At 44.3% G+C, this 24,470-nt stretch overlaps 1 protein-coding gene across 1 annotated transcript in view; it reads right to left on the reverse strand.

Moving 5' to 3' along the window:
* Positions 1-24,470, reverse strand: part of RTTN (rotatin) — an 81,214-nt gene that overhangs the window by 4,657 nt on the left and 52,087 nt on the right. Inside the window, exons 35-46 of the mRNA XM_054164128.1 lie at positions 23,773-23,884; positions 22,697-22,895; positions 20,643-20,733; positions 18,863-19,016; positions 18,569-18,706; positions 17,998-18,209; positions 15,045-15,150; positions 13,990-14,084; positions 11,129-11,206; positions 3,888-4,014; positions 2,156-2,355; positions 401-668 (exon numbers count right to left, since the gene is read on the reverse strand). Coding sequence (XP_054020103.1) covers positions 401-668; positions 2,156-2,355; positions 3,888-4,014; positions 11,129-11,206; positions 13,990-14,084; positions 15,045-15,150; positions 17,998-18,209; positions 18,569-18,706; positions 18,863-19,016; positions 20,643-20,733; positions 22,697-22,895; positions 23,773-23,884 — 1,780 coding nt within the window. The remainder of the gene's footprint in view (positions 1-400; positions 669-2,155; positions 2,356-3,887; positions 4,015-11,128; positions 11,207-13,989; positions 14,085-15,044; positions 15,151-17,997; positions 18,210-18,568; positions 18,707-18,862; positions 19,017-20,642; positions 20,734-22,696; positions 22,896-23,772; positions 23,885-24,470) is intronic.

Genomic DNA, 24,470 nt, shown 5'->3' on the forward strand with positions numbered 1-24,470 from the left:
GGAGACACTGGAACAGGTTGCCCAGGGAGGCTGTGGATGCCCCCTCCTTGGAAGTGTTCAAGGCCAGGTTGGACGAGGCCTTGAGCAACCTGGGCTAGTGGAAGGTTTCCCTGCCCATGGCAGGGGGGTTGGAACTGGATGATATTCAAGGTCCCTTCCAACCCAATTGATTCGTTAATCTCTGAATAAGTATCTGAGGAACCAAATAATCCCAGGTTTACAGAGCCAGAAGGAAATGCTGCTGTTACTTGCCCTTGGCTCTCTTCCAACCTAAGCCAGTCTATGAAACTGTGAGCAATATTGGTTTTGGTCATTAACCAAAACTGCAATGAAAATGTGATCTTCTGTAAGACAATATATTCTCAGACTACACCAGCTTGTATACCCTTGAGATACTTACCATTAGCTAGTATCTTTGGTTTATTAGTTGGACTAAAACATATGTTGTGGAGAATCAGTAGTGCTAGATGTTGGCTGCTCCTGTGCTTGTGTTTACACATTTCCACAATCTGGTCTAAAAAGCCATTTATCTTCATGATCATTTGCTGTCCATCATCTCCAAAAGATATGCTCAGCAGCAGCTTCAGCCAAAGAGCAGACACATTACTTGGACTTTTATGACTTCCTTTTGGTAAGGAAAGAGAAGAGAAGTTCTGCAGGAAGTTGCTCTGCCAGAAAAAAGGAAAAGGGTGTTAGAATTTAAAGCATTCCATGGTTTGTTCATTGCTGTTTGATCTTCTAAGCTGCACACTTCACCAAAACCTAATATTTCTTTATTAGTCAAGAATTTTGACAGAATTACAGAAGAGTAATTCACATCTTGGCTAAAGAGTCAATAGGGTGAAAACTATTTTTTTTCTGTGCTAATTGCTGCAGTGTAGATGCATAAAAGTTGGCCCACCAGAAATAAAGATCATTCAATATACACCTTAAACAGGGAAAATACAGTACCTACATTCACACAGTAAGACCAGATTTCTACCTTCCAGCCAACTACAGACATGCAGGACCTTGTTTGTACAACTCCAATTTCAGGAGCTCTTTTGTACAACTCTAATCTGCATACAGATTCTTTCACACAGTTTGTCACAGCATACCTAAAGATTAAATGATTAACACAAAAGGTAATTTCTTGCTTGCCATTGTTTTCCTGTCTGCTTACCTGCACGACCCACTGAAGTGATTGCAATCAATACAGAAGGCTGCTAAAAAACTTTACACTGCACTGAAACTGAGAGGGTGATAAAAGGCTGCAGCAAAAATTGTGCAGTTCCATAGGCTGCTTCTGTCTGTACTATGAAGAGATCTGGACCTGCTGGAGTGGGTCCAGAGGAGGCCCACCAAGATGATCAGAGGGCTGGAGAGCCTCTCTTATGGCAACAGGTTGGAAGAGCTGGAGCTGTTCAGCCTGGAGAAGAGAGACCTCATAACGACACTTCAGTATCTGAAGGGGACCTACAGGAAGGCTGGGGAGGGACTGTTTAGAAGGGCCTGTGGAGACAGGACCAGAGGCAATGGTTTGAAACTGCAGCAGGGTAGATTTAGTTTGGACATCAGGATCAAGTTCTGTACAATGAGAGTATTGAAATGCTGGAAGAGGCTGCCCAGGGATGTGGTTGAGGCCCCATCCCTGGAGACATTCAGGATGAGTAGTACAACTGACTGAGAATCATAGAATTGTTTTATTTGGAAGAGATCTTTCAGATCATCAACCCTGAGCATTAATCCAGCACTTCCAGATCACCACTAAACCATGTGCCTCAGCACCACACCTACACATCTTTCAAATACATCCAGGGCTGTTGACTCCACACTTCCCTGGGCAGCCTCTTCCAATGCTTTGCAATGCCTTCTGTGAAGAAACCTTTGCTAATATCCAACCTAAATCTCCCCTGGCACAACTTGAGGCCATTTCTGCATCCTGTTGCTTTCTACCTGGGAGAAAACACTGACCCCCACCTCACTAGAACCTCGTTTTAAGTAGTTGTAGGAAACCATAAGGTGTCCCCTGAGCCTTGTGAGAAGGCACAGTTGCTTTGATTCCTGCAGAAGCATCTCCATATGGTCACAGGAGACTCCCTACTGAAAGAAGAAGGTTCATTATAAAGTCAATGCACCCATCACATTGCTGACATCAAGAGTATTGTTTCCTTACCTTCTGAATAATGCCTTTGCAGTCATGAGACACAGCAAGGTTAGAAAGAAGACAGAAGACCACCTGCTGAATTGGGCTGTTGTCAGTTGACTCTTGGGAAGCCAGTTTCAAGATGTTATGCATTAATGAATTGCCAGCTGTGCCTCGTGCTGATGGCAGTGACGATTGGCCACCACTGGCCCAACAAAGTGAAGCACAGCCTTAAAGAAAGAGAAACACACACATGCATTAGAAAAGGACACACCTATAGAAAGAGCAGTCTGCAGCTCACAGATTGAAATGGGACTTTGGAAGGGCTTGGATTTTTTCTTTGTCTCACAGTGAAGCCAATGAAGCATGCCTGAATGTGGCACTCTGCTGGATAGGTGTTTGCTGTTCTGTTGTTCTGCAATCTAAGAGGCAGTTCTGTTGATAAAGACATTGCTCTGTCTTCAAAACCAGAATCATGAAGGCTAGAAAAGATCATTGAGTCCAACCCTAACCCAACTACCATGATCACTAAACTATATCCTGAAGCACCACAGCTACAACTTCTTGAACACCTCCAGTAATGGTGACTCCACCACCTCCCTGGGCAGCCTGTTCCAACACCTCAGGAGAGAAATTTTTCCTAATCTCCAACCTAACCCCCCCCTAGCACAACTTCAGCCCATTGCCTCTTGTCCCACAGCTAGTTTTCTGGGAGAAGAGACTGGCCTCACTCCAACCTCTTCAAGCCAATAGCAAATAATTATCACAGACTCATAGAATGGTTTGAGTTGGAAGGGATCTCCAAAGGCTGTTTTGTCCAGCCCCCCTGCAGTCAGCAGGACATCCCCCACTAGATCAGGTTGCTCAGAGCCTTATCAAGCCTGACCTTGAATAGCTCCAGAGATGGGGCCTCCTGGGCAACCTGTTGCAGTGTTCCAGCACCCTCGTGGTGCAGAACTTGTTTCTCACATCCAATCTAAATCTGCTTTTCTCTCAATTCAAACCATTGCCCCCTGTCCTGTCACTGCAGGCCTTTGCAAACAGTCCCTCTGAAGCCTTCTTGTAGCCCCCTTCAGATATTGAAATGGTGTTCTATTGTCTCCCTGAAGCCTTCTCTTCTCCAGGCTGAACAACCTCAGCTCCCTTAACTTGTCCTTATAGCAGAGATGCTCCAGCCCCCTGATCATCCTCATGGCTCTCCTCTGGACCTGCTCCATCAGGTCCATGTCCTTGTTGACAATTACTCAAAGGAATTAAAATGTTTCCTCAAATTCAGAAAATAATCCTTATGAAAAACACATCAGTGCAAGCTACTGAGGCCAATGCATGAATAAATGGGGAGAAAACATGACTACAGAAGTAGACTATTGAATATGCCAACCCCAGGATGTTCTCAGTCAGGGCTGGACCACAAACCGTGTGAAGAACTGATACAGTGTTCCCAGCCTGAGGATTCCTAGAGCACCACTTCTACAGAATAGTAGCAGGGCTTTCAGTGTAACCTTCAAACACAATGGTTTGAATTAAATTCTATTTAATCCTTTCATACAATTGTCCTCCTGCTAAATCCAACAGACTGAAACAGGAGCTGAACAAAAGTCCTGAATGTATTCAAATCAAAACTCTTGAGAGGCTTTGCTGGACCACCGCTTTTATACTTTGATGGTAATAATAAACCTTCTTTTCTCTTTATTATGTGTTTCTGTCTTAATTGTCCTGGTTCAATATGTTGATGTCATAGATCACCGAGTGTCTCTCATACCTGCAGGGCAGTTTGCAGTGTAGACACAAAGCAAATGCAGAGCTATTTGCATGGAGGAATCATCTGTCAGAAACCACGGCCACAGTGACTGCACAACAGGAACCAGATGAGCTTTGAGTGCTGCCACCTAAAAGCACAGGAGGAAGAATTTAAACTAGATAATCAAATACTTGGCAAGGGAAGAATAAATAGAGTGAGAAATGCATTTTTTTATCTTATTGTGCCCCATTAGTTTGCTTCAAGAGATTGTGTGCAGTGAACAGCCACCATCACTTCAACACTAATGGAATTAACACCATCCCAGACATGCTCAGCTACATGCAAACAAAGACTTACTCATTCCAGCTGTGATTGCTCAAGAGCTCCCTATTCTAAAGTTTTATTCTACTCCAACTGAACTAATTATTTGAGCTCAAAAAGCATAAAAATAGAAAAGTTCATTTCTCCAGAGGAAATGATACAAAACGTCAGTCACCAAAAGCAACCTCCTTGTCTCCTCCAAGAAACTATCCCTGTAGCCTCCAGATCACAACAAGAAACATATTACCCAGTCATCTTATCTGAGATTATGGCACAGTCAAGCTATGAGGCAAGAGATAATCAGATGGCTTGTTCAGGCCCACCAATTCCATGTTCTGCTAACACAGCCCATCAACAGGGGCATATCTGAAAAGGCAAGAAACCATGGGGTTCCACCAGTGTATGAGCTGTGTCACAATGCAAAACATTGTTGTTTTGCATGAGTTGTGAAAGAGAAAATGGAAATAAATGTGTGAAAGGGGTCAACAGTAGGACACAGCAGTGATAAGAAAATAAAGGATACAGAAAAGAATGCAAGAAAGCAGCATTTATATATAAAGAAACAAAAGAGGGGATTCTGCCCCTTACTCTGCTCTGCTGAGACCCCACTTCAAAAACTGCATCCAGAGATCCTTTCCAACCCCCACCTCCTGTGATCCAGTTCTGGTGTTCCCAGCAGAACAAGGACACAGAGATGTTTGGGTGAGACCAGAAGAGGCCACAAAGATGATTCAACAGCCAGAGCATCTCTGCTATAAGGATAGGCTGAGGGGGATGGGGTTGTTCAGCCTGGAGAAAAGACGACTCCAGGGGGACCTTAGATCTGCCTTCCAATAGGTGAAGGGATCCTACAGGAAGGCTGCAGAAGGACTTTTTATGAGGGTGTCTAGAGACAGGACAAGGGGGAATGGTTTGAAGCTGAGGCAGAGCAGGGTCAGACTGGATCTTAGGAAGAAGTTCTTTGGTACAAGGGTGGCGAGACTCTGGAACAGGCTGCCCAGGGAGGTGGTGGATGCCTCCTCCCTTGGGGTGTTGTAAGAGTCTAAACTCCTGGTGTGACTCAACAAAGATAAAATCACTTGCTGCTTGCCCAGACAGTACCAATCCTGGATGCAAATCACCTTGCGATTGCTTCGTGATAACACTGGACTGCAGCTGGCCTATAACAATGACCCAAGGACCCAGCCATCACGCCTTCAAGACAGCTATCAGATACCCCCAGGAAGGGAGGGTGATGAGTCAGTGGACTCTCCACCTGTCTCCTGATGTGTGATAAGTGGGTAGGCAGGGAGATGGAGAGGAAGGAGGCGGAGGCCCCCCCCCCCACTCCATCCAGACCACTGTCCAAACTCACATGAATACACAGAAAGACTTCCTGGGGAACGATATCTGGATACTTATGATTTCCTGGCTCCTGAATTCCTGAGGGACAATGCTTGGACACATACCTAAGGACTAAAAACTGTATAAAAGACTTGACCACTACTGGCTCAGGGGGAAGAAAACCACAGAGGAAGAAAACCGCAATGGAGGGAAGAAAAACGCAGAGAGAAAAACGCTGAAGGAGGACCATGCCGCTGAGAAGGAAGGAAGCAGACTGAACCCTCTCTCCATGTCCTCTACTCATGGAGCTGACCCACGCTGCCCAGAGGGACCTCATCTGTTCTCCAGCCAAAGCCTCAGCACCCTTTCTCTACAGACCCAGGCTGCCCAGAGGGATCACATCGCATCTCCAGCCAAAGCCTCAGCACAAACCCAGCACCTCATGCAGCACCTCTCCTCCACAGACTCAAACTGTCTTGGGGTGGGTGAGGGGTGTGGTAATATAACTCCTTTCCTCTTCTCTCTCTCTCTTCTCTCTCTCCCTCTCTATCTTCTCGCTCTCCCCTTCTTATTTCCATTTTCTCTATGTAATAAATAGTCTAGCTGTTGATATTTTGGCCTCGTTTGTGCCGATTAATTTCACAGCACGGGAATATTCAAAACAACTAGTCTCCTTCCCTCTCCGGACCGAGACATTTAATTGGCGTAGTCGGCAGGATTCCCGTGCAGTGAAAGTATCACAGCAAAACTCCTGTATTTCTGAGAACCCCGAGATGTGTGTGTGTGTCTGAGACGTACTCTGAGTACGAAGTGAGTGCGGAGTCCAGATTCGCGTTTTCACTCTCCCGCGAGGGAAGTGGCCGGAGAAGGACGAAGCGAAATTTTCAGAGAGACTGTGTGGGAGTTCTCAAAAGCTTTCTATGTGTGTGCTTTCTCAAGGAAGATTATCTGGGGTACAAATTTTGAATTTATAGTGTGACCTCCTTGAGAATCCTCTGTACCCTGCTTTAAATGTGTGTGCTTTCCCGGGGAAGATTAACTGGGGTACAAACGTTGATTTTATAGTGTGGCCTCCTCGAGGATTCTCAGTACCCTGTTTTGGGAAACCCAGTTTTGGCGATATTTGTAAAGTGTGTGTTCTTTCGGGGATAGTGTGGCTTTCCCGAGAAGGCCGGTATTGAAGCAAAAGTTGAGTAACTTCTGCTGGTGTGTCTTCTCTCCGAGAAACAGAGATTCTTCCTTAAGAATCACAGGTTTCTTGTCCCGGTGTAACAGAAAATTTGAGGTACAAAAGCCGAGAAGCTTTTGCAAGTGTGGGTTCTCTCAGGGAAATTGTGTTACCTCCTTGAGAAGCCCAGGTTGGTTGGTTGTTTTTTCTTGTGTGTGACCTCTCCTGAAAAATCTATTGTGCATTTTTCCTGGAGAAGATTAGTTTGGAGTAAGCTTTTAAAGGTGTACGTTTTCCAGGGAGGATTTTGTTGGTACAAACAGTGTTTTTGATCTGACTCCCTGTGAAACTTAGTGCCCTGTTAAGAAATGCTTTGTGAAACAAAAGAGATGGCCCGGAGTGAGAGGCTTTTTAACCTTTTAGAAGCTCACGGTGCCCGCCCATCTGTACAGGTACTTGACTGGGCCCGTGAAAATTGGCATAATTTCCAGAGTGTGGCTGATAGAATTGTGGCCCTGCAGAAAGATGCAAGAGCAAAAGCCGGAAAAGGCAAAGGTTTTATTTGTGCGGTTTTAGGCGCCTGTTTAGCTGCTTCAGTGAAGGAGAAAGAGGAATGGCATGAGCGAGACAATACAACTATTTCCTCTTTGCAGGACTTAGTTTCGTCACTACAAAGCCATGTTGCCACTTTGAAAGACGTAGTGGCAGACCTTAAAATTCGATTGGAAAAGGAGAGGAGGCAAAATTCGTATTTGGACTCAAAACAGGGTGTGAATTACCTGGAGTCTGCCCCTGTGTACCCTCGGGCAGAATTGGCAACAGCTAAGGAAGCTGCTGTGCATGTGAGACCTCTCATTAAAACTGAAGTTTTATATGAGGATGGGGAAACTACCCCCACTGTCACAACTAAAGATGCACCTTTCTCCTACACTGTGCTGGCCAAAATTCGTAAAGAATTTGCACGCTCTGCTGTGGAATCTGAGGTGGAATATGTGTGGCGAGTTTCACAAACTGGAGGTGATCAGATTATGTTAACAGAAGCTGAAGCCATGGGCTATTGGGGTGATAATGTTTTTCTAACCACGAAAAACAGGAGTGGACCCTGGAGCCTTACCCAGCGAGCTGCCTATTGGGCAGGGGGGTTTGATCCAAAGGAGAGAGGAGAACCTGTAGTTCTGCAGGGAGGGATGAATCAGATAATGGAGAATGTGCAAAAGGCTGCATGCCTGCAAATGATCTATGAAAGAGAACTAAAGCATCATTTTGAATCCCCCCTTTCTCTTCTGGTGGATGCAAACAGAATGACTCCTTTGATCAGGGGTCTCCCTGACTCGCTTAAAATAAGAGGTATCGAGCTCCAAAAAGAAATAGCTAATACCCCACTTTCTTCCAGGACATGGGAAGATTTGGGAAGGGAGTTATTAGATTATGCCAGGCAGTATGATATTCCTGAGGAAAGTAAAAAACCTCAAACTAGAGGCTTGAGACATGTGAAAATGATTCACCCACCAAGCCCCCAGGGCCAGTCGCGCCGTATTCCTAGTAGGCACCTGGCTAGGGGCAGGGAACACTTGAATACCCGGCAATATTGGTGGGGGGTGGGTCAGAAGAAAGGTATCCCAAAAGAAGTGGTTGATGGGGTACCCACGAGGCAATTAGAAATCATTGTGAAATGCTGGCCTGAGCCTAAAAAGAGGGCTGAGGCCACTGCTCCTCTCTTTGTGAAACCATTTGGTGAGGGGAGGGGTATGCCCCCCAGGGCAACTAAGGGCTTCACTTCTCAGTGGTGAGTCGGGGGTGAAGCATGAGTCAGAAGATCACCAAAAAAATTGTACTTGGTTCGGGGAAAAGCTTTTGTTCGTGTTTAACTTGGCTTTGAGAGAACCTGAAACAATCAACGATACTTACAGGCCCATTCAAAGTAAATAAGCGAACTCTTTCAGGGACATCACCTGAGAGGGTGTCTGTATGGGAACCTCTGTATGGGAACCTGAAAATACCAGTTTTGTATGTTTTAAGGTTGTGTTTCTTATTTAAGTTCTAATGCTAAATATTACCTGTTATTTAAATTATAATGCTGAAGACTACCTGATGTATTGTCAGAAGGACTTGTCTTGTTACAATATAGAAGACCTCTCAAGTTTTGCATCGCAGAAGACATCTCTTCAAGGACTGTACTTTCCATAGCCCCGCAGACATTCAGATCTGGAAGGAAGCTCTCACTTCAATTCCAAACTGAAGGACTGACGGGGTGGGGGGGGTATGGGTTTGTTCTCTTGGCTTCCAGGAGGAACAAGGATGCTTTCACCTTGTGTAATTACCTGTTTTGTCCTACTTTGCTAGTATTGTTAATCTTTCACCTTGTGTAGTGTCCAATATGCAATTTGTGTTTAATGATGGTGTACAACAGATTTGTGCCATTAGCCAACCAAAACTTATGTCTATTGAAAAAATTGCTTAAAACTTCTTTCCTTTCCTTTCTTTTCTTTCTTTCTTTCTTGCTTTTATCTTTGATTGACGGGGTGGTGTAAGAGTCTAAACTCCTGGTGTGACTCAACAAAGATAAAATCACTTGCTGCTTGCCCAGACAGTACCAATCCTGGATGCAAATCACCTTGCGATTGCTTCGTGATAACACTGGACTGCAGCTGGCCTATAACAATGACCCAAGGACCCAGCCATCACGCCTTCAAGACAGCTATCAGATACCCCCAGGAAGGGAGGGTGATGAGTCAGTGGACTCTCCACCTGTCTCCTGATGTGTGATAAGTGGGTAGGCAGGGAGATGGAGAGGAAGGAGGCGGAGGCCCCCCCCCCCACTCCATCCAGACCACTGTCCAAACTCACATGAATACACAGAAAGACTTCCTGGGGAACGATATCTGGATACTTATGATTTCCTGGCTCCTGAATTCCTGAGGGACAATGCTTGGACACATACCTAAGGACTAAAAACTGTATAAAAGACTTGACCACTACTGGCTCAGGGGGAAGAAAACCACAGAGGAAGAAAACCGCAATGGAGGGAAGAAAAACGCAGAGAGAAAAACGCTGAAGGAGGACCATGCCGCTGAGAAGGAAGGAAGCAGACTGAACCCTCTCTCCATGTCCTCTACTCATGGAGCTGACCCACGCTGCCCAGAGGGACCTCATCTGTTCTCCAGCCAAAGCCTCAGCACCCTTTCTCTACAGACCCAGGCTGCCCAGAGGGATCACATCGCATCTCCAGCCAAAGCCTCAGCACAAACCCAGCACCTCATGCAGCACCTCTCCTCCACAGACTCAAACTGTCTTGGGGTGGGTGAGGGGTGTGGTAATATAACTCCTTTCCTCTTCTCTCTCTCTCTTCTCTCTCTCCCTCTCTATCTTCTCGCTCTCCCCTTCTTATTTCCATTTTCTCTATGTAATAAATAGTCTAGCTGTTGATATTTTGGCCTCGTTTGTGCCGATTAATTTCACAGCACGGGAATATTCAAAACAACTAGTCTCCTTCCCTCTCCGGACCGAGACAGGTGTTCAAGCTCAGGCTGGATGAGGCCTTGAGCAGCCAAGTCTAGTTGAGAGGTGTCCCAGCCCATGGCAGGGAGGTTGGAGTAGATGATCTTTAAGTTCCCTTCCAACCTGAGCCATTCTGTGACTTTAGTATCAATTCTTTAGAGAGAGAGAAAGAAATACATACATAAAAGACTTATTTTCTCCTTCATTTCTTCTGCCTACCTATTTTGTTTTGTTTTGTTTTGTTTTTTTTCCATAGGGAAAATAATTGAAAAGGAGAGAGAAAAAGACAAAGAGTGTGCAGTGAAAAGAAGAAATTCAAAACAAGCTTCTGAGCAACAAAAACAATAGGGAAAGAAAAAAAAAAAGCAAGATGAAAACAAAATTGTGCCTGCCAGGATTAGTGTAATTTAAGTCAAAGCTAAGTGTTGGGGGTTTTTGTCTTTCAGAAAGGGAAAGGTAAAAAGGAGAGAGGAATAAGGAGAGGAAACCACTTTCCAAGATGTGAAGTGTCTTTTAAGAGCCTTTCTTCTGGCTCCAGACTTTTTCTCCAGGTCCATTTTTCACATTATGTGCTTTGGAAATTGGCAATATTGATTTAAGCAAAGCAGAAGTGGCTTCAAAGGCTGATAGGAAACCTTTGGGAGATGATGTTGCAGTATTGAACATTTAGCTCCTTAATGCATGTATGAAATCTTCTTAGGAAGTGGTAGTGAGAATGAAATTTGAATGATTTCTTGCCATTAATATCAAGGTTAAATTTAGCCAGCTTGCAAATAATTTACAAAGAGAAAAAAATAAATATATATTTACAGACTCACAGAATAGTTTGGGTTGGAAGGGACTTTCAATTTAGATCATCCAGTTCCAACCTCCCTGCCAGGGGCAGGGACAACACTCAGTAGCCCAGGTTGCTCAACGCCTTAACCAACCTCACTGAGTAAACACTACTTACCTTGCATTCTTCATTTTGGAAGAGGCAGTTTCTGAGCAGCTGCATAGAACATCTCAACTGCTTGATGAGGTTATCCTCCTAGCCAGAGAAAAATATTGGAAGATCATCAGCATAAGACCAGAAGGAATTTTGCACAAGGAGGGAGATTTCACTGGAGAGGTGCACATCTAAGGCATTTGGGTGACACCTCTTCAGCTGACCTTCCTTCTGATTTCAGATGGGACTTCTCTCAGCTAGCTCTGCCTCTAATATATATGTTAGAGACATTTATAATGACTTACTTGCAGTCATCCTCATCTCTCTTTATAACCCACAGGCAGCATTTCTAGGGTCACTAATCTGGCCAAATGCAGAGATCTCGGGCTGAGAGAGGTGATCTTTAAGGTCCCTTCCAACCCAAACCATTCCATGAATTTATGAATCTGTAATGCAGAGCTCCATGTCTCTTCTATTTAATGAAGAAGGGGTGGGAGCACTTCATAGGTATTTCTTCCATCCTAAAGCAAACATCTACACCAAGACAGGTGAGTTACTCTACTGAAGCTCCTGTATTTCTTCCTCAGATAAGAAAAAAAACACCAGGGTAAACAAGCTCTGTCCTGCAGATCTCTACATGTGGGCAACCAAATCCATCCTTGTACTCCTAGTGTCTTAGTTTCCTATCCTTAATAAGAGAAAGAGTTTCCAGCCTGATAAGAAGAATATTACCACGATAAATAGGGACCTCGGGACAGTGAGGTACTGCACTGAGATTCAAGTACACAAGTAAACAAAAAATCTGTCTTCATGATGGTGCTGTGACACTAAAAGGCTAATGATGGCTGACCTAACTCTGGAAGGCTGACACACTAAAGTGCTTCTGAAAGATTATCAAATTCCAATAGGCTTCTTCACCACAGGAGACTCTTTCAGCGTTTATCAAGGATAAAGGAACAAAAACGTAAAACAGGATTCATGCTTGATCTCAGACAAGGTGAAGCAGCACTGCTGGCTTATAGCTCATATAATGTGCAGCTGATGACATGTGAAGATGAAGAAAAAGTCTCTCTCAAAAAAAGTCAAGTCTGGGAGATGGAAAAGAAACCTCCAAGTCATCATTACAAAGGCATTTTATGATGGGGTTGTCTCATTTTTGGTTAAATAAAATGCTAACCCTAGAGATATTCCTCCAAGAACTTCCATATGTACTCATTTCTTTAACAAATACAACTAGCATTAAATCTATGAAATGCCAGAAAGTACAATTTGTATTGAACACTGCCTCCAGTGTCCCCAGCAGAAGAAGGACACAGAGATTCTGGAGCACGTCCAGAGGAGGCCACAAGATGATCCAAGGGCTGGAGCAGCTCTGCTGTGAGGACAGGCTGAGGGAGCTGGGGGTGTTCAGCCTGGAGAAGACTCCAGAGGGACCTTATTGTTGCCTTCTAACAACTGAAGGGATCCTCCGTGAAGGCTGCAGAGGGACTTTTCATGAGGGTGTCTAGATACAGGACAAGGGGGATGGTTTGAAGCTGAGGGAGAGCAGGGCTAGACTGGATCTTAGAAAGAAGTTCTCCAGTACAAGGCTGGTGAGACTGGAAGCTACTGGCAGGTCTGAGTGATAAGCTAAATCTTACTCTGAAAGCAGTGTCTCTGTCTCCCTCACATGAAACTGAATTGCTTGTTTTTATGCACCATGTATGATGAACAGCATGCTTACATATAAAGAGTGCCCAGCAGGCCTAGGGAGGTTCTCCTGCCCCTTTGCTCTCCCCTGCTGAGACCACACCTGCAATACTGTGTCCAGTTTTGGGCTCACCACTTCAAGAGAGACAGGGATCTAGTGGAGAGTTCAATGGAAAGATATCAGGATAATGAAGGGACTTGAACATCTCTGCTGTGAAGAAAGACTGAGAGCCCTGGGGCTGTTTAGTCTGGAGAGGTGAAGGCTGAGAGGGGATCTGATCAGTGTCTGTAGATATCTGAGGGATGGGTGTCAGGATGAAGGTGCCAGGCTCTTTGTGGTGGTGCCCAGTAATAGGATAAGGAACAACCGGTGCAAGCTGGAACCCAGGAACTTCCACTTGAACCTGAGGAGAAACTTCTTTGCTGTGAGGGTGCTGGAGCCCTTGAGCAGGATGTCCAGAGAGGTTGTGGAGTCTCCTCCTCTGGAAACTATGCAAACCCACCTGGATGTGTTCCTGTGTGACCTGCCCTGGATGACCCTGGTCTGGCAGGGGAATTGGATTGGATGATCTCTGGAGGTCCCTTCCCACCCCTAACATTCAGTGATTCTAGGATATGATGTAGCAACCTACAGTTCCAGCTCAGAGAGGAAATCTGCCACAGCCTTCTGCAAACCTTTTTCAAATAATTCATTAAATCTGAAAGGTCTTTCTGACCTTTCTCAGGGGCTCATTTCCCACAATTTCTTTCAAGTTTTAAATTCCTTATACATTTAGCATTTCTAAGTAAGAAACACAAGGAGCCAGATGACTTCAACCTTACTGGAAATAGCCAGGGAAGGACACCTTTCAGCATTCACCCCTTTAAGTACAGATAATAAATGTGTGTAAAAGATCTCCAGAAAATAAGAAAACCAGAAAACAGTCTTCAAATAGCAGGGTCAAACTCACAATAAACTAGGACAAATATACTCTGGTGGGAGAGTGAATGAAATAGTCAATTGAAAAAAGCTCTAAAATCCCAGTATCCAGATTCAGTGCCAGTTGTCACTTCCTCTTGTCTCACCTGTGACAGATAGCAACAGCACCTGCCTCAAGGAAAAGACAACCAAGGCAACCAAAACACCCCACCAAAGCAACAACAAAAAAGAGCTGCTAAGTGCCTTATCATAGCAGTCTTTTGGGGTTTATAGTTACCTTTTTCTTCTGTGCTTTACCAGGCTTCAGGGCATCCAAATTCAGCTGTGCATGGATGTGTTTCATGTTTTCTATGCAGCTGTCTATCAGGTCAGCTGGAAAACAAACAAACAAAAAGCTGACATTTACAAGTTCATTTTATGGCAATGATTTTCTTGATTACTGTTACCCTCCTGAATAGAGATTTAAGGATTAGGATCTTCAAATACTGTGAGTTCACAGTATTTTTTTTATCAAAGAATGGTAGGGGTTGGAAGGGACCCCTAGAGATCATCCAGTCCAACCCTCCTGCCAAAGCACAGTATCACAGTATCACTAAGGCTGGAAGAGACCTCGAGGATCATCGAGTCCAACCTGTCTCCACAGACCTCATGAGGGCAGGTCAAAGAGGAACACAGCCAGCTGGGTTTGGAAAGTCTCCAGAGAAGGAGACTCCACAACCTCCCTGGGCAGCCTGCTCCAGGCCTCCAGCACCCTCACACCAAAGAAGTTTCTCCTTGTCCTGAGGTTCCTGGGTTCCAGCTTGCACCTGTTGTTCCTTGTCCTATGACTAGGAACCACAGAGAGCCTGGCACCTTCATCCTGACACCCACCCCTCAGATATTTAGAGACATTGATAAGATCCCCTCTCAGCCTTCTCCTGTCAAGACTAAACAGCCCCAGGTCTTTTCTTGCCTAGGTACAGCCAGAACTGAGATGCCTGGGCATGCTTTCACCTACAAACCTGCATTAGCACAGCATAAAACAAGAAGTGGAAGGTGCAGGCTGTGCAAACCCTGCAGTTCCAAATGGCTGAACACACCACTAGCAGGAAAAACTCACAGGTTACAAACACAGAGCTGTGAATTGGCTGCAAAATCCTAGACTGGCCACAGCCTCATATTTCATTTGTAACTGAAAACTTGAATTATTGATAAGCTTTGTCCATAAAAATCTGCCCCAAAAAAATTTCCTAGGTCTTTGTTTTGACAAAAAAAAATTAGCCTACAAATACATAAAACACCTGCAAGCATTTGCTTCCTAACTCATTTCCCACCCCATTCAGGTATGCTCACCTTCCAAAGCACACTGCTGAGCAGTTTTACTGACAGCTAAGAGGGACAGCAGCGCATTTGTGGCAACTTCTTTCAGCACATCCCTGGAAGATTTTCTTTCACAAACCTACAAATAATGCAATTTCATTAGCACAAGGAACACAGTGACCAGAGGAAAAGCACTGTTCAGATCTAGAGATCTGTTGGCACAGTCCATATTTTCAATTGGGCGATTGTTAGCTGCATTCCCATCCAGAGCTCTCCCTCTCTGTGTTCCTGTTCTCTACATTGCCTCTCTGTGTCCATCTTTATAGTCTGCCTGCATTGCAGTTGTTTCATTGTTTTTTCAAATTAGAATGGGGGGGGGGAAATATTTATTTTTTGTTTGTTTCTAAGCCCACTCCTCATACTCTTTTCTTAACATTCTACCTCCCTAAAACCTGGATTCCCTAGGCTGCCATTCCAGACCTTTCCTAAGATTTAGGCTTCCTGCCACAGACAGCCCAGTGATAGGCTTGGACTTGACTGAGCGGGTCCAGAGGAAGGCCACAACGATGATCCAAGGGCTGGAGCACCTCTCCTACGAGGACAAGCGAGGGAGCTGGGGCTGTTTAGCCTGGAGAAGAGAAAGTTCCAGGGAGACCTTATAGAAACCTTCCAGTACCTGAAGGGGGCTACAAGAAGGCTGCAGAGGGACTGTTTGCAAAGGCCTGCAGTGACAGGACAAGGGGCAATGGTTTGAAATGACAGAAGAGCAGATTTAGATTGGATGTGAAGAACAAGTTCTGCACCATGAGGCTGCTGGAACACTGCAACAAGTTGCCCAGGAGGCCCCATCTCTGGAGCTATTCAAGGTCAGGCTTGATAAGGCTCTGAGCAACTTGATCTAGTGGAGGACGTCCCTGCTGACTGCAGGGAGGTTGGACAAGATGCCCTTTGAAGATCCCTTCCAACCCAAACCATTCTGTGATTCCTTTAGTGTAACCTCACTTTCACTGAGCACAATTATGAAGCTGAAATATTAAACAGCACTGAAACCCTTTAGAATCAATAGATCATTGACACACAGGGGATTATTTTTTTTAGATACTCTTCCAACCAAAGAAAATTGGCACTTCATCTTATTTTTGTGAGGCCTTTATGCACATCATCATATTTCTAATGACATAAATATAATCTCTGTACTTCGAAGGAAGTATTTATTTTGAGTCATACAAGGAGATAGCTGAAAGATGAGGAGCTGCCCATGCTTTGTCTACTTAGCCACTAGAGATTTTTGTTCATCTAGCAACTTTCCCTAAAACCTCATTCCAGTCTTGACACCCAATCTCACAGAAAATGGTCTGTGTTGTGATCAGAAGAACACAGTGAAACAAGAACTGTTGCTGGATCATTATAGAAAGAGAAACATGTTTTCAAGTTAGCCAAAAATACAGCATCTTACCAAAGACTTCATATTTCAGGCAGAAATCTTGTGAGTTCCTAGCCATGGAAGCTCAGAGATTTTACACCTATACATACATCACATGTAAACACCTTTGATTTGGTTTAGGCCTCTAGATAGTAGAGAACTAACAACTTTGTCAGAAGTATTACTGCATGCTCTAGGGTTAGCATTATTGGAGTGTGCACTACAACCAGAACTAAAAAGGTCAAGGGATGAAGAATAGGAAGCTAATAATTGTAAAAAAACAAACCTCACTGGTGAGGAGAACTGATACCAAAGTAAAGCACCAAAGTGTGGATTGAGTTCACAGAATCACAGACTGTGGGGTAGGAAGTGACCTCTAGAAATCATGCTCAGTCCAACACCCTCCTGCCAAAGCAGTATCACCTAGGGCAGGACACACAGGAACACATCCAGCTGGGATTGCAAAGTCTCCAGAGGAGACTCCACAACCTCTCTGGGCAGCCTGCTCAAGGTCTCCAGCACTCTCACAGGAAAGAAGTGTCTCCTCATGTTGAGGTTGAACATCCCATGTGTCAGCTTAAACCCATCACCCCTCATGCTGTCACTGGGTATCACTGAAATAAGCCTGGCACCTTCATCTTGACACCCAGCCCTCAGATATTTAGAGACATTGATCAGATCCCCCTGATCAGGTCCCCACTCAGCCTTCTCTTCTCCAGACTAAACAGCCTCAGGGCTCTCAGTCTTTATTCATAACAGAGATGTTCAAGTCCCTTCATCATCCCCACAGCTCTCCATTGGACTCTCTCCACCAGATCCCTGCCTCCCCTGAACTGGGGAGCCCAAAACTGGACACAGCATTGCAGGTGTTGTCTCAGCAGGGCAGAGTAGAGGGGCAGGAAACCTCCCGAGACCTGCTGCCTTTCTTGATGTACCCCAGGATCCCATTGGCCCTCCTGGCCACAAGGGCATATTGCTGTCCCAGGTATAACTTGCTGTCCACTGGGCCTTCAAGGTCTTTCTCCATGGAGCTGCTTTCCATCAGGAAACCACCTTGGAAAATGTGTTAATCTATACTTTTTAGGTGCAACAACTCTGACCTTGCACTATGAGGGAATGAACTGCAAGGTTTAGTGATTCCCTTTGGTTCATCACGTTTACTAAGGCAGCTGTTAAGAACAACACTGCTGTCATTTGCAATGTGGGTAACTAGGTCTTGAACCTTAGAAATCTCACTACAAGTTTGGAAAAAAAGAAAAAAGCCACAAACATATCAGTATTTGTCCAAACATATTCTGTCTCTGTCATCTTCTCTAGGTAAGGTTTTATACCATGGAGTTCAAACAAAATTGCCTGGCAATGCACTCCTAAAAGTTGCTGGTTTGCCATTATTCAGCTTATTACAAGAATTTCAAACATGAGTGTAAGAGAGGACTCAAATTCAAGATATCTTGGTTCATAACTGGGAATAATTGTCTCCTCATTAGCTGACTCCATTCCTTTGTATCAAAGTACCAAGCTGCAGGAATGTGCCCTGCAACCACATTGTCAAATGTTAGATACCTGAATAATCAGTGCTGTGAGTTGAGTTACTGATGCCTGGCATCCTTCAGTGTGATCCAGGAGAAAGCTAATAGTTGGTTTCTGACACATGCTCTGCTTATCTTGGAGCTGTCTTCTTCCCTCCTCATTCAAGAGGACAGAGAGGAACTGTAAACTGGCCATGTACAAAGAAGGGTTTGTGGCTGACAGATGAACACAGTCACAAATAGTATCTGAAAGGTTAAATAACACAAAACAAAAAATTAGATTTCCTTCTGAACAGAGTTTAGGTGGCTCACAACTCTGGTGAGACACCAGAAGAGGTTGCCCAGAGAGGGTTGTAGATACCCCTCCTTGGAGATGTTCAAGGTCAGGCTGGATAAGGCCTTGAGCAGCTTGGTCTAGTGGAAGATGTCCCTGCCCATGGCAGGGGGGGTGGAACAGGATGATCTTTAAGGTCCCTTCCAAGCCAAACCATTCTATGAATCTATGAATCTGCCACAGCTAATTACTAGAATCTAAACAGAAATGCTCCTCTTTCCTATTTGTTTATTAGTTGCCAGGTTAAAACCCATCCCAGAACAGTGATTACCAATTACTGCTGTGCAATGATTTGCAAAGGCTGCTGTCACAGATAGAAGAGCTATTTGGCCACTCTTCCACAACAACGTAGCTAAAAGGTTGAACAAGTCCACCCATGTTTCATGAAGCACAGATGTTAACTCAGAATCTGCAAACAGAACACAGGAAAAAACATCAAACCATTGATATCTGTGCACACACCTGGACAGTAAAGCCTGACACCAACTGTCAGCTTAAATGAAGGTGGTACAGAAATGAAGATCTGCCTCTGTCTGGCTCTACTGGAAACAAAGCACTGCATTACCTAACCCATCCCTGGAGCGACTGGTGAGGATGGTAAAGGTGTTTCCCAAGAGAGGCTTCAGCAGTTCATCCTGGATTACCAGCTGAGAGTCCACCAGCACACATGATTTCAGCAACTTGGTGACAGCTGATAGGTACTGAAGTAGTGACACCACCTGTAACAGTTGTTAAAAGATATGAACTGAAGCCAGGAATTTGTTCCTTCCATGTTTTCAATACTGACATCACCTCAGCTGCTTCCTAATATTTGGAATTGATGTCCAGCACTTCAAAGAAATAATAGAAGATAAATCAAAAATTCTTCTCCTCATTTTTATTGTGGAATATGAAACAATTCCTACACTGGAAACACATCTGTGAAATCAGTTTTCTAGTGACAAAGGAGTAAAGTTTCTTGTGTGGAAGTCTTGGCTCTCATTATATGCACAGCTTCCTGGGAAGCTCACAAAGGAAAAACATTTCAGTGGTCATTAATGTTGATGAATGTACAGAATCATGGAATGGTTTGGGTTGGAAGGGACATCCAAAGGTTATCTAGTCCAAACCCCGCCACAGTCAGCAGGGACATCCTCCACTAGATCAGGTTGCTCAGAGCCCTGTCAAGCCTGACCTTGAATATCTCTCCAGGGATGAGGTTTCAACTACCTCCCTGTGTAACCTACTGCAGCGTTCCAGCACCCTCATGGTGCAGAACTTTTTCCTAACAGGCAATCTAAATTTCCTCTTCTCTAATTTCAAAGCTATATTTAATTCCTGAAAACAGAAGCTCAAGTTGATACTTGAGGGGGAAAAGATGTATTTCTTACATATTTATAAAATTATTCTCACAAGACTTCTGCAGAAACACATTTTCTTAATAACCTAGGGATCTTTCTTCAAACTAAATACCTCTAAAGTAGGTTGGACATCAGGAGGAAGTTCTGCACAATGAGATGGTGAAATAGTGGAAGAGGTTGCTCAAGGATGTGGTTCAAGATCAGAATTGTTGTGGACCAGGGCAGCCTGATCTAGTTGAAGGTGCTCAGTGCAAGGGGGTTGGACAAGATGACCTTTGAGAGCCCTTTCCAACATAATGCAATCTGTGAATCTGTGTGAATCTCAGTGGAGAGCACCGGAAGTTTTCAAATGGTGCTGTGCCATGAACACAAAGAGATGTCTGGAGTTAAATTTGATACCAAAGCAATTTCACTGGCAGTAACCCTTTATACTTGGCATATATCAAATTGATTGAGAACTCAGCAAGTGTCTGCAAGAAAATAAACAGGAAATGTGTCAGTAAATGTGTCTAGTTGAGACTTCAATGTACAAAGAAATTCACAGATTTACAGAATGGTTTGGGTTGGAAGAGACCTTAAAGATCATCCAGTTCCAACCCCCTTCCACCAGCCCAGGTTGTTCAAACCTCATCCAGCCTAGCTTTGAACACCTCCAGGGAGGGAACATCCACAGCCTCCCTGGGCAACCTGTTCCAGTGTCTCACCACCCTCACTGTGAATGGCCCAAAATGTCCAAAGAAATTCTCTGACATGATTTCTGTATTTTTAAAACACAGCTGGGACTCCATTCGATGGCTCTAGGCACAGTTCTAACAGCAGTTAATGGTTCTGTGTTGAATACAGTATGGTTGATTTTCTCTTAAACTTTGTCAAAAGCAGAAAGACTCACATGAGAGTAGCCTGCAGCAATATATCTGAGCTGTCTTAACAAAAATAAGATTTTGTAGACATAATTGATTTAATAATTAAGACAAAAAAATAGGAAGCAACAAATGTTCCTCTCACCTGAGCTTTCACATCTTCTGTATGACACGGATAACCCAATGGAGCTTTCAGTTCCAAGATGCATCTCTCGACCATGTTAGCACTTACAAGACTAAAGTAAAACAAAGTTGGTTAGAAATATCCTTAAATGATTAAATACTTTACTATATTAACATTCCACAGAAGAGAACAGTGTAAATAAACAGAGTGAAAATAAACTATGAAGCACTGTCTTCAAATCATAGAATGTTAGGGGTTGAAAGGGACCTCTAGAGACCATCCAGTCCACTCCAACTGGATCACCCAGGGCAGGTCACACAGAACACAGCCAGCTGGGTTTGGAAAGTCTCCAGAGGAGACTCCACAACCTCTCTGGGCAGCCTGTTCCAGGGCTCCAGCACCCTCACACCAAGGAAGTTTCTCCTTGTACTGAAGTAGAAGTTCCTGGGTTTCAGCTTGTACCTATTGTTCCTTGTCATATCACTGGGCACCACCACAAAGAGCCTGGCACCTTCATCCTGACACCCACCCCTCAGATATTTAGAGACATTGATCAGACCCTCTCTCAGCCTTCACCTCTCCAGACTAAACAGCCCCAGGGCTCTCAGTCTCCTGTGAGGTTCAGCAGTACAAATCTGGTGCAAGGAGAACTTCAACAGCAGAAAGTTGTTTAAAACCCGCTAGACCAAGAAGAATTCCAGTGGCTGCTCCTGCACTGATAGAAGTGGTTTGTTTGTATTTGATTGCTTATTTCCTTTCCTGTAGCAGAACAAACATCTCTGTAATGACATCAACAGTATTCCAACGAGGGGTTGAGATTTTCTGTTAATTAATTGCAGCATGAAGAGCAATACAAAAGCTCTTGAAAAATCTTTTTTAAAAAACTCAACTCATTTTCAAGCTTCACTTCAGGACTTCCAAACACTTTCTACAGATGAAAGAATTTGTTACATAGGAAATGGAAACATGGGATATAATCTGGGGACTATTTAGAAGTGGCTCCTTCTTTAGACTCTGTTGTTGTGTTTCTCTTCTCTTCTCTCATCCTATTCTCTCCCAAACCTGGCAAGCAGTATTTACTCTTTCAGTCTGCCTGCCCTTAGCTCATCCTCAAGATACTGCATACAATTCAAGGAAGAAATCACAAAAGAAACTGCAGTGATTTGAAGTTCTCAACATCTGACTGTATCACACACTGTAATTAAGACTTATCCCTCCCAAAAGGATGGTTAAACAGCCATCTGCCAAAACCCAGAGGGACACAGTAGTACTGCAGAAGAAAGGCAGCACAAATGGAATCACCAATATCACAGAATGGCTTAGGCTGGAGGGGACCTTAGAGATCTACTCAAACCTCCCTAACATGGGCAGGAACACCTCTCAGCTAGCCCAGGTTGTTCAAAGCCTCATCCAGCCTGGCCTTGAACATCCCCAGGGAGAAGGCACCCACAACCTCCCTGGGCAGCCTATTTCAGAGTCTCACCACCCTCCTACTGAAGAACTTCTTCCTCAGCTCCAGTCTAACCCTGCTCTGCCTCAGCTTCAAACCATTCCCCTGTCTCTAGACACCCTTATGAAAAATCCTTCTGCAGCCTTCCCTTCAGCTATTGGAAAGAAGTTCTAAGGTCACCCCAGAATCATCTCTTCTCCAAGCTGAATATTCTCTTCTCCCAGTTCCTTTACCCTATCCTCACAGCAGATGTACCCCAGCCCTTGGATCATCTTTGTGGCCTCCTCTGTACTCACTCCAACAGCCCTGTGTCCTTCTTATGCCAGGGACACCAGAACTAGAGGCAGTATTTGAGGTGGGGTCTCAGCAGAGCAGAGTGAAGGGACAGAATCCCCTCCCCTTGGCCCTGCTGGCCTTTTCCATAAGAAGTAAAAAAGAAAGAATCCACTTTATTTTCTTGCTTTGCTTGTATGTTTTTTTAAAAGGCCTGTTTGCACGCTTCAGGAGCAAGCAGTGATCAATATATTTACCAGTTTTGGTAACAAACACTGGTAAATCTCATCTCCAACTTTTTCCCTCTACTGCTACCACCTTGTTTGTAGTCCAGCAGTTATTGATCCTGTACCTGCTGAGAGCTGTTAGCAAATGTGCCTGTTGAAGAGCAATTCCAGTATCTTCTGGTGTGACAAGCAGCAGATTGTGCAGAAGGCTGCAAACAGCTGACAAAAGGGCAGGTGTGACCACAGCACAGTGTTTGGATGGAGCAGCAGACACAGGAAAGTCATCTCGACTTGGAGACTCTGTTGTGGTTGTATTGCTCTGACCTAGAATGTGGTCAACAAAAGAAAGAAAAAGTCCAAAACACCAAAGGTTAATTCCAGCAGTTAGAGGAAACAGATTGCTTTTTATTTTTCATAACATATCTGAGTTCCCTCTGCATTTCAAACATCTGCTAGAGGAAAACAAACAACCAACCAAGAAATCAGATGCAAGAAAAAGTGTGGTTTGAAATAGTTCTGAAAGAAACTGTTGCACCTACAATGCACTAAGAATAGTTGAACAGTACATTTGGAAACATAAATTTGCACTTATTTCCTTACACAGTAGGATATTTTGTATTTGGGGATATCTCTCTCTACATTCAGCCTTTTAGATATGGATAAATATTTTAGTATTATTTTACATACTCATTTTAGCTTTCTGCAGATAAAGAGAATTATGTGAACTGCTGGAGTGGGTCGAGAGAAGGTCCACCAAGATGATCGGAGGGCTGGAACACCTCTCCTATGAACACAGGCTGAAAGAATTGGGGCTGTTCAGCCTGGAGAAGAGAAGATTCCAGGAGACCTCAGACCATCATTTCCGTATCTGAAGGGGACCTAGAGGAAGGCTGGGGAGGGACTGTTCAGAAGGGCTTGTGATGATAAGACAAGGAGCAAGGGTTTGAAACTGGAGCAGGATAGATTTAGGTTGGACATCAGGAGAAAGTTCTGCACAATGAGAGTGGTGAAACACTGGAACAGATTGCCCAGCGATGTGGTTGAGGCCCTGTCCCTGGAGACATTCAAGATCAGACTTGATGTGGCTCTGGGCAGCCTGATCAAGTTGGCGGTGTCCCTGCTGCCTGCAGGGGGGCTGGACAACATACCTTTTGAGGATCCCTTCCAACCCACTGCAGTCTGTGAATCATCAAGGACTTACCTTGTGCCATGAGCCGGTCAGCTACAGTGTCAGGAATAAAACTGGTTGAATTCATGGGGACTGCTGTCTGCAGGTCACAAACACTGCCTAGAGGTGGTGATGCAGACCGGATCTGGAAAGGCATGGAAAGGGAAAAAGCCATAAAGCCAAAACTGATGTGAAAACTACAGTTCAAAACAAACTGAATTACATTTTGCTCAGATTTGTGTATATATTCATTCTGTTCTGTTCTATATTTATATTTATATATGGGGTATAAGCATCCAATAATTAAAACTATTGAAAGGTCATAGAGTATGTAGAAATTCATAATAACATCTTTAAGATGTCTCTCAGCACAGCAGTAATTCCTTTTAGGGCTTTACTTGTTGCAAAAGAACCATATAGGTTCAGCAATATAAGGGTGTAGGTTGGAAGGGACCTTGAAGATCATCTAGTTCCAATCCCCTTGCCATGGGCAGGGACACCTTCCACCAGACCAAGTTGCTCAAGGCCTCATCCAACCTGGACTTGAAGACCTACAGGCAGGGAGAACCCACAACCTTCCTGGGCTGCCTGGTCCAGTGTCTCACCACCCTCACTGTCAAGAATTTCTTCCTAATCTCCAGTCTAAATCTGCCCTTCTCAAGCTTCAATCCATTCCCTCTCATCCTATCACCACAAGCCCTTGTAAGAAGTCCCTTCCTGGCTTTCTTGCA

This window comes from Dryobates pubescens, chromosome 9, assembly GCF_014839835.1.
Source record: "Dryobates pubescens isolate bDryPub1 chromosome 9, bDryPub1.pri, whole genome shotgun sequence".
Taxonomy (NCBI): domain Eukaryota; kingdom Metazoa; phylum Chordata; class Aves; order Piciformes; family Picidae; genus Dryobates; species Dryobates pubescens.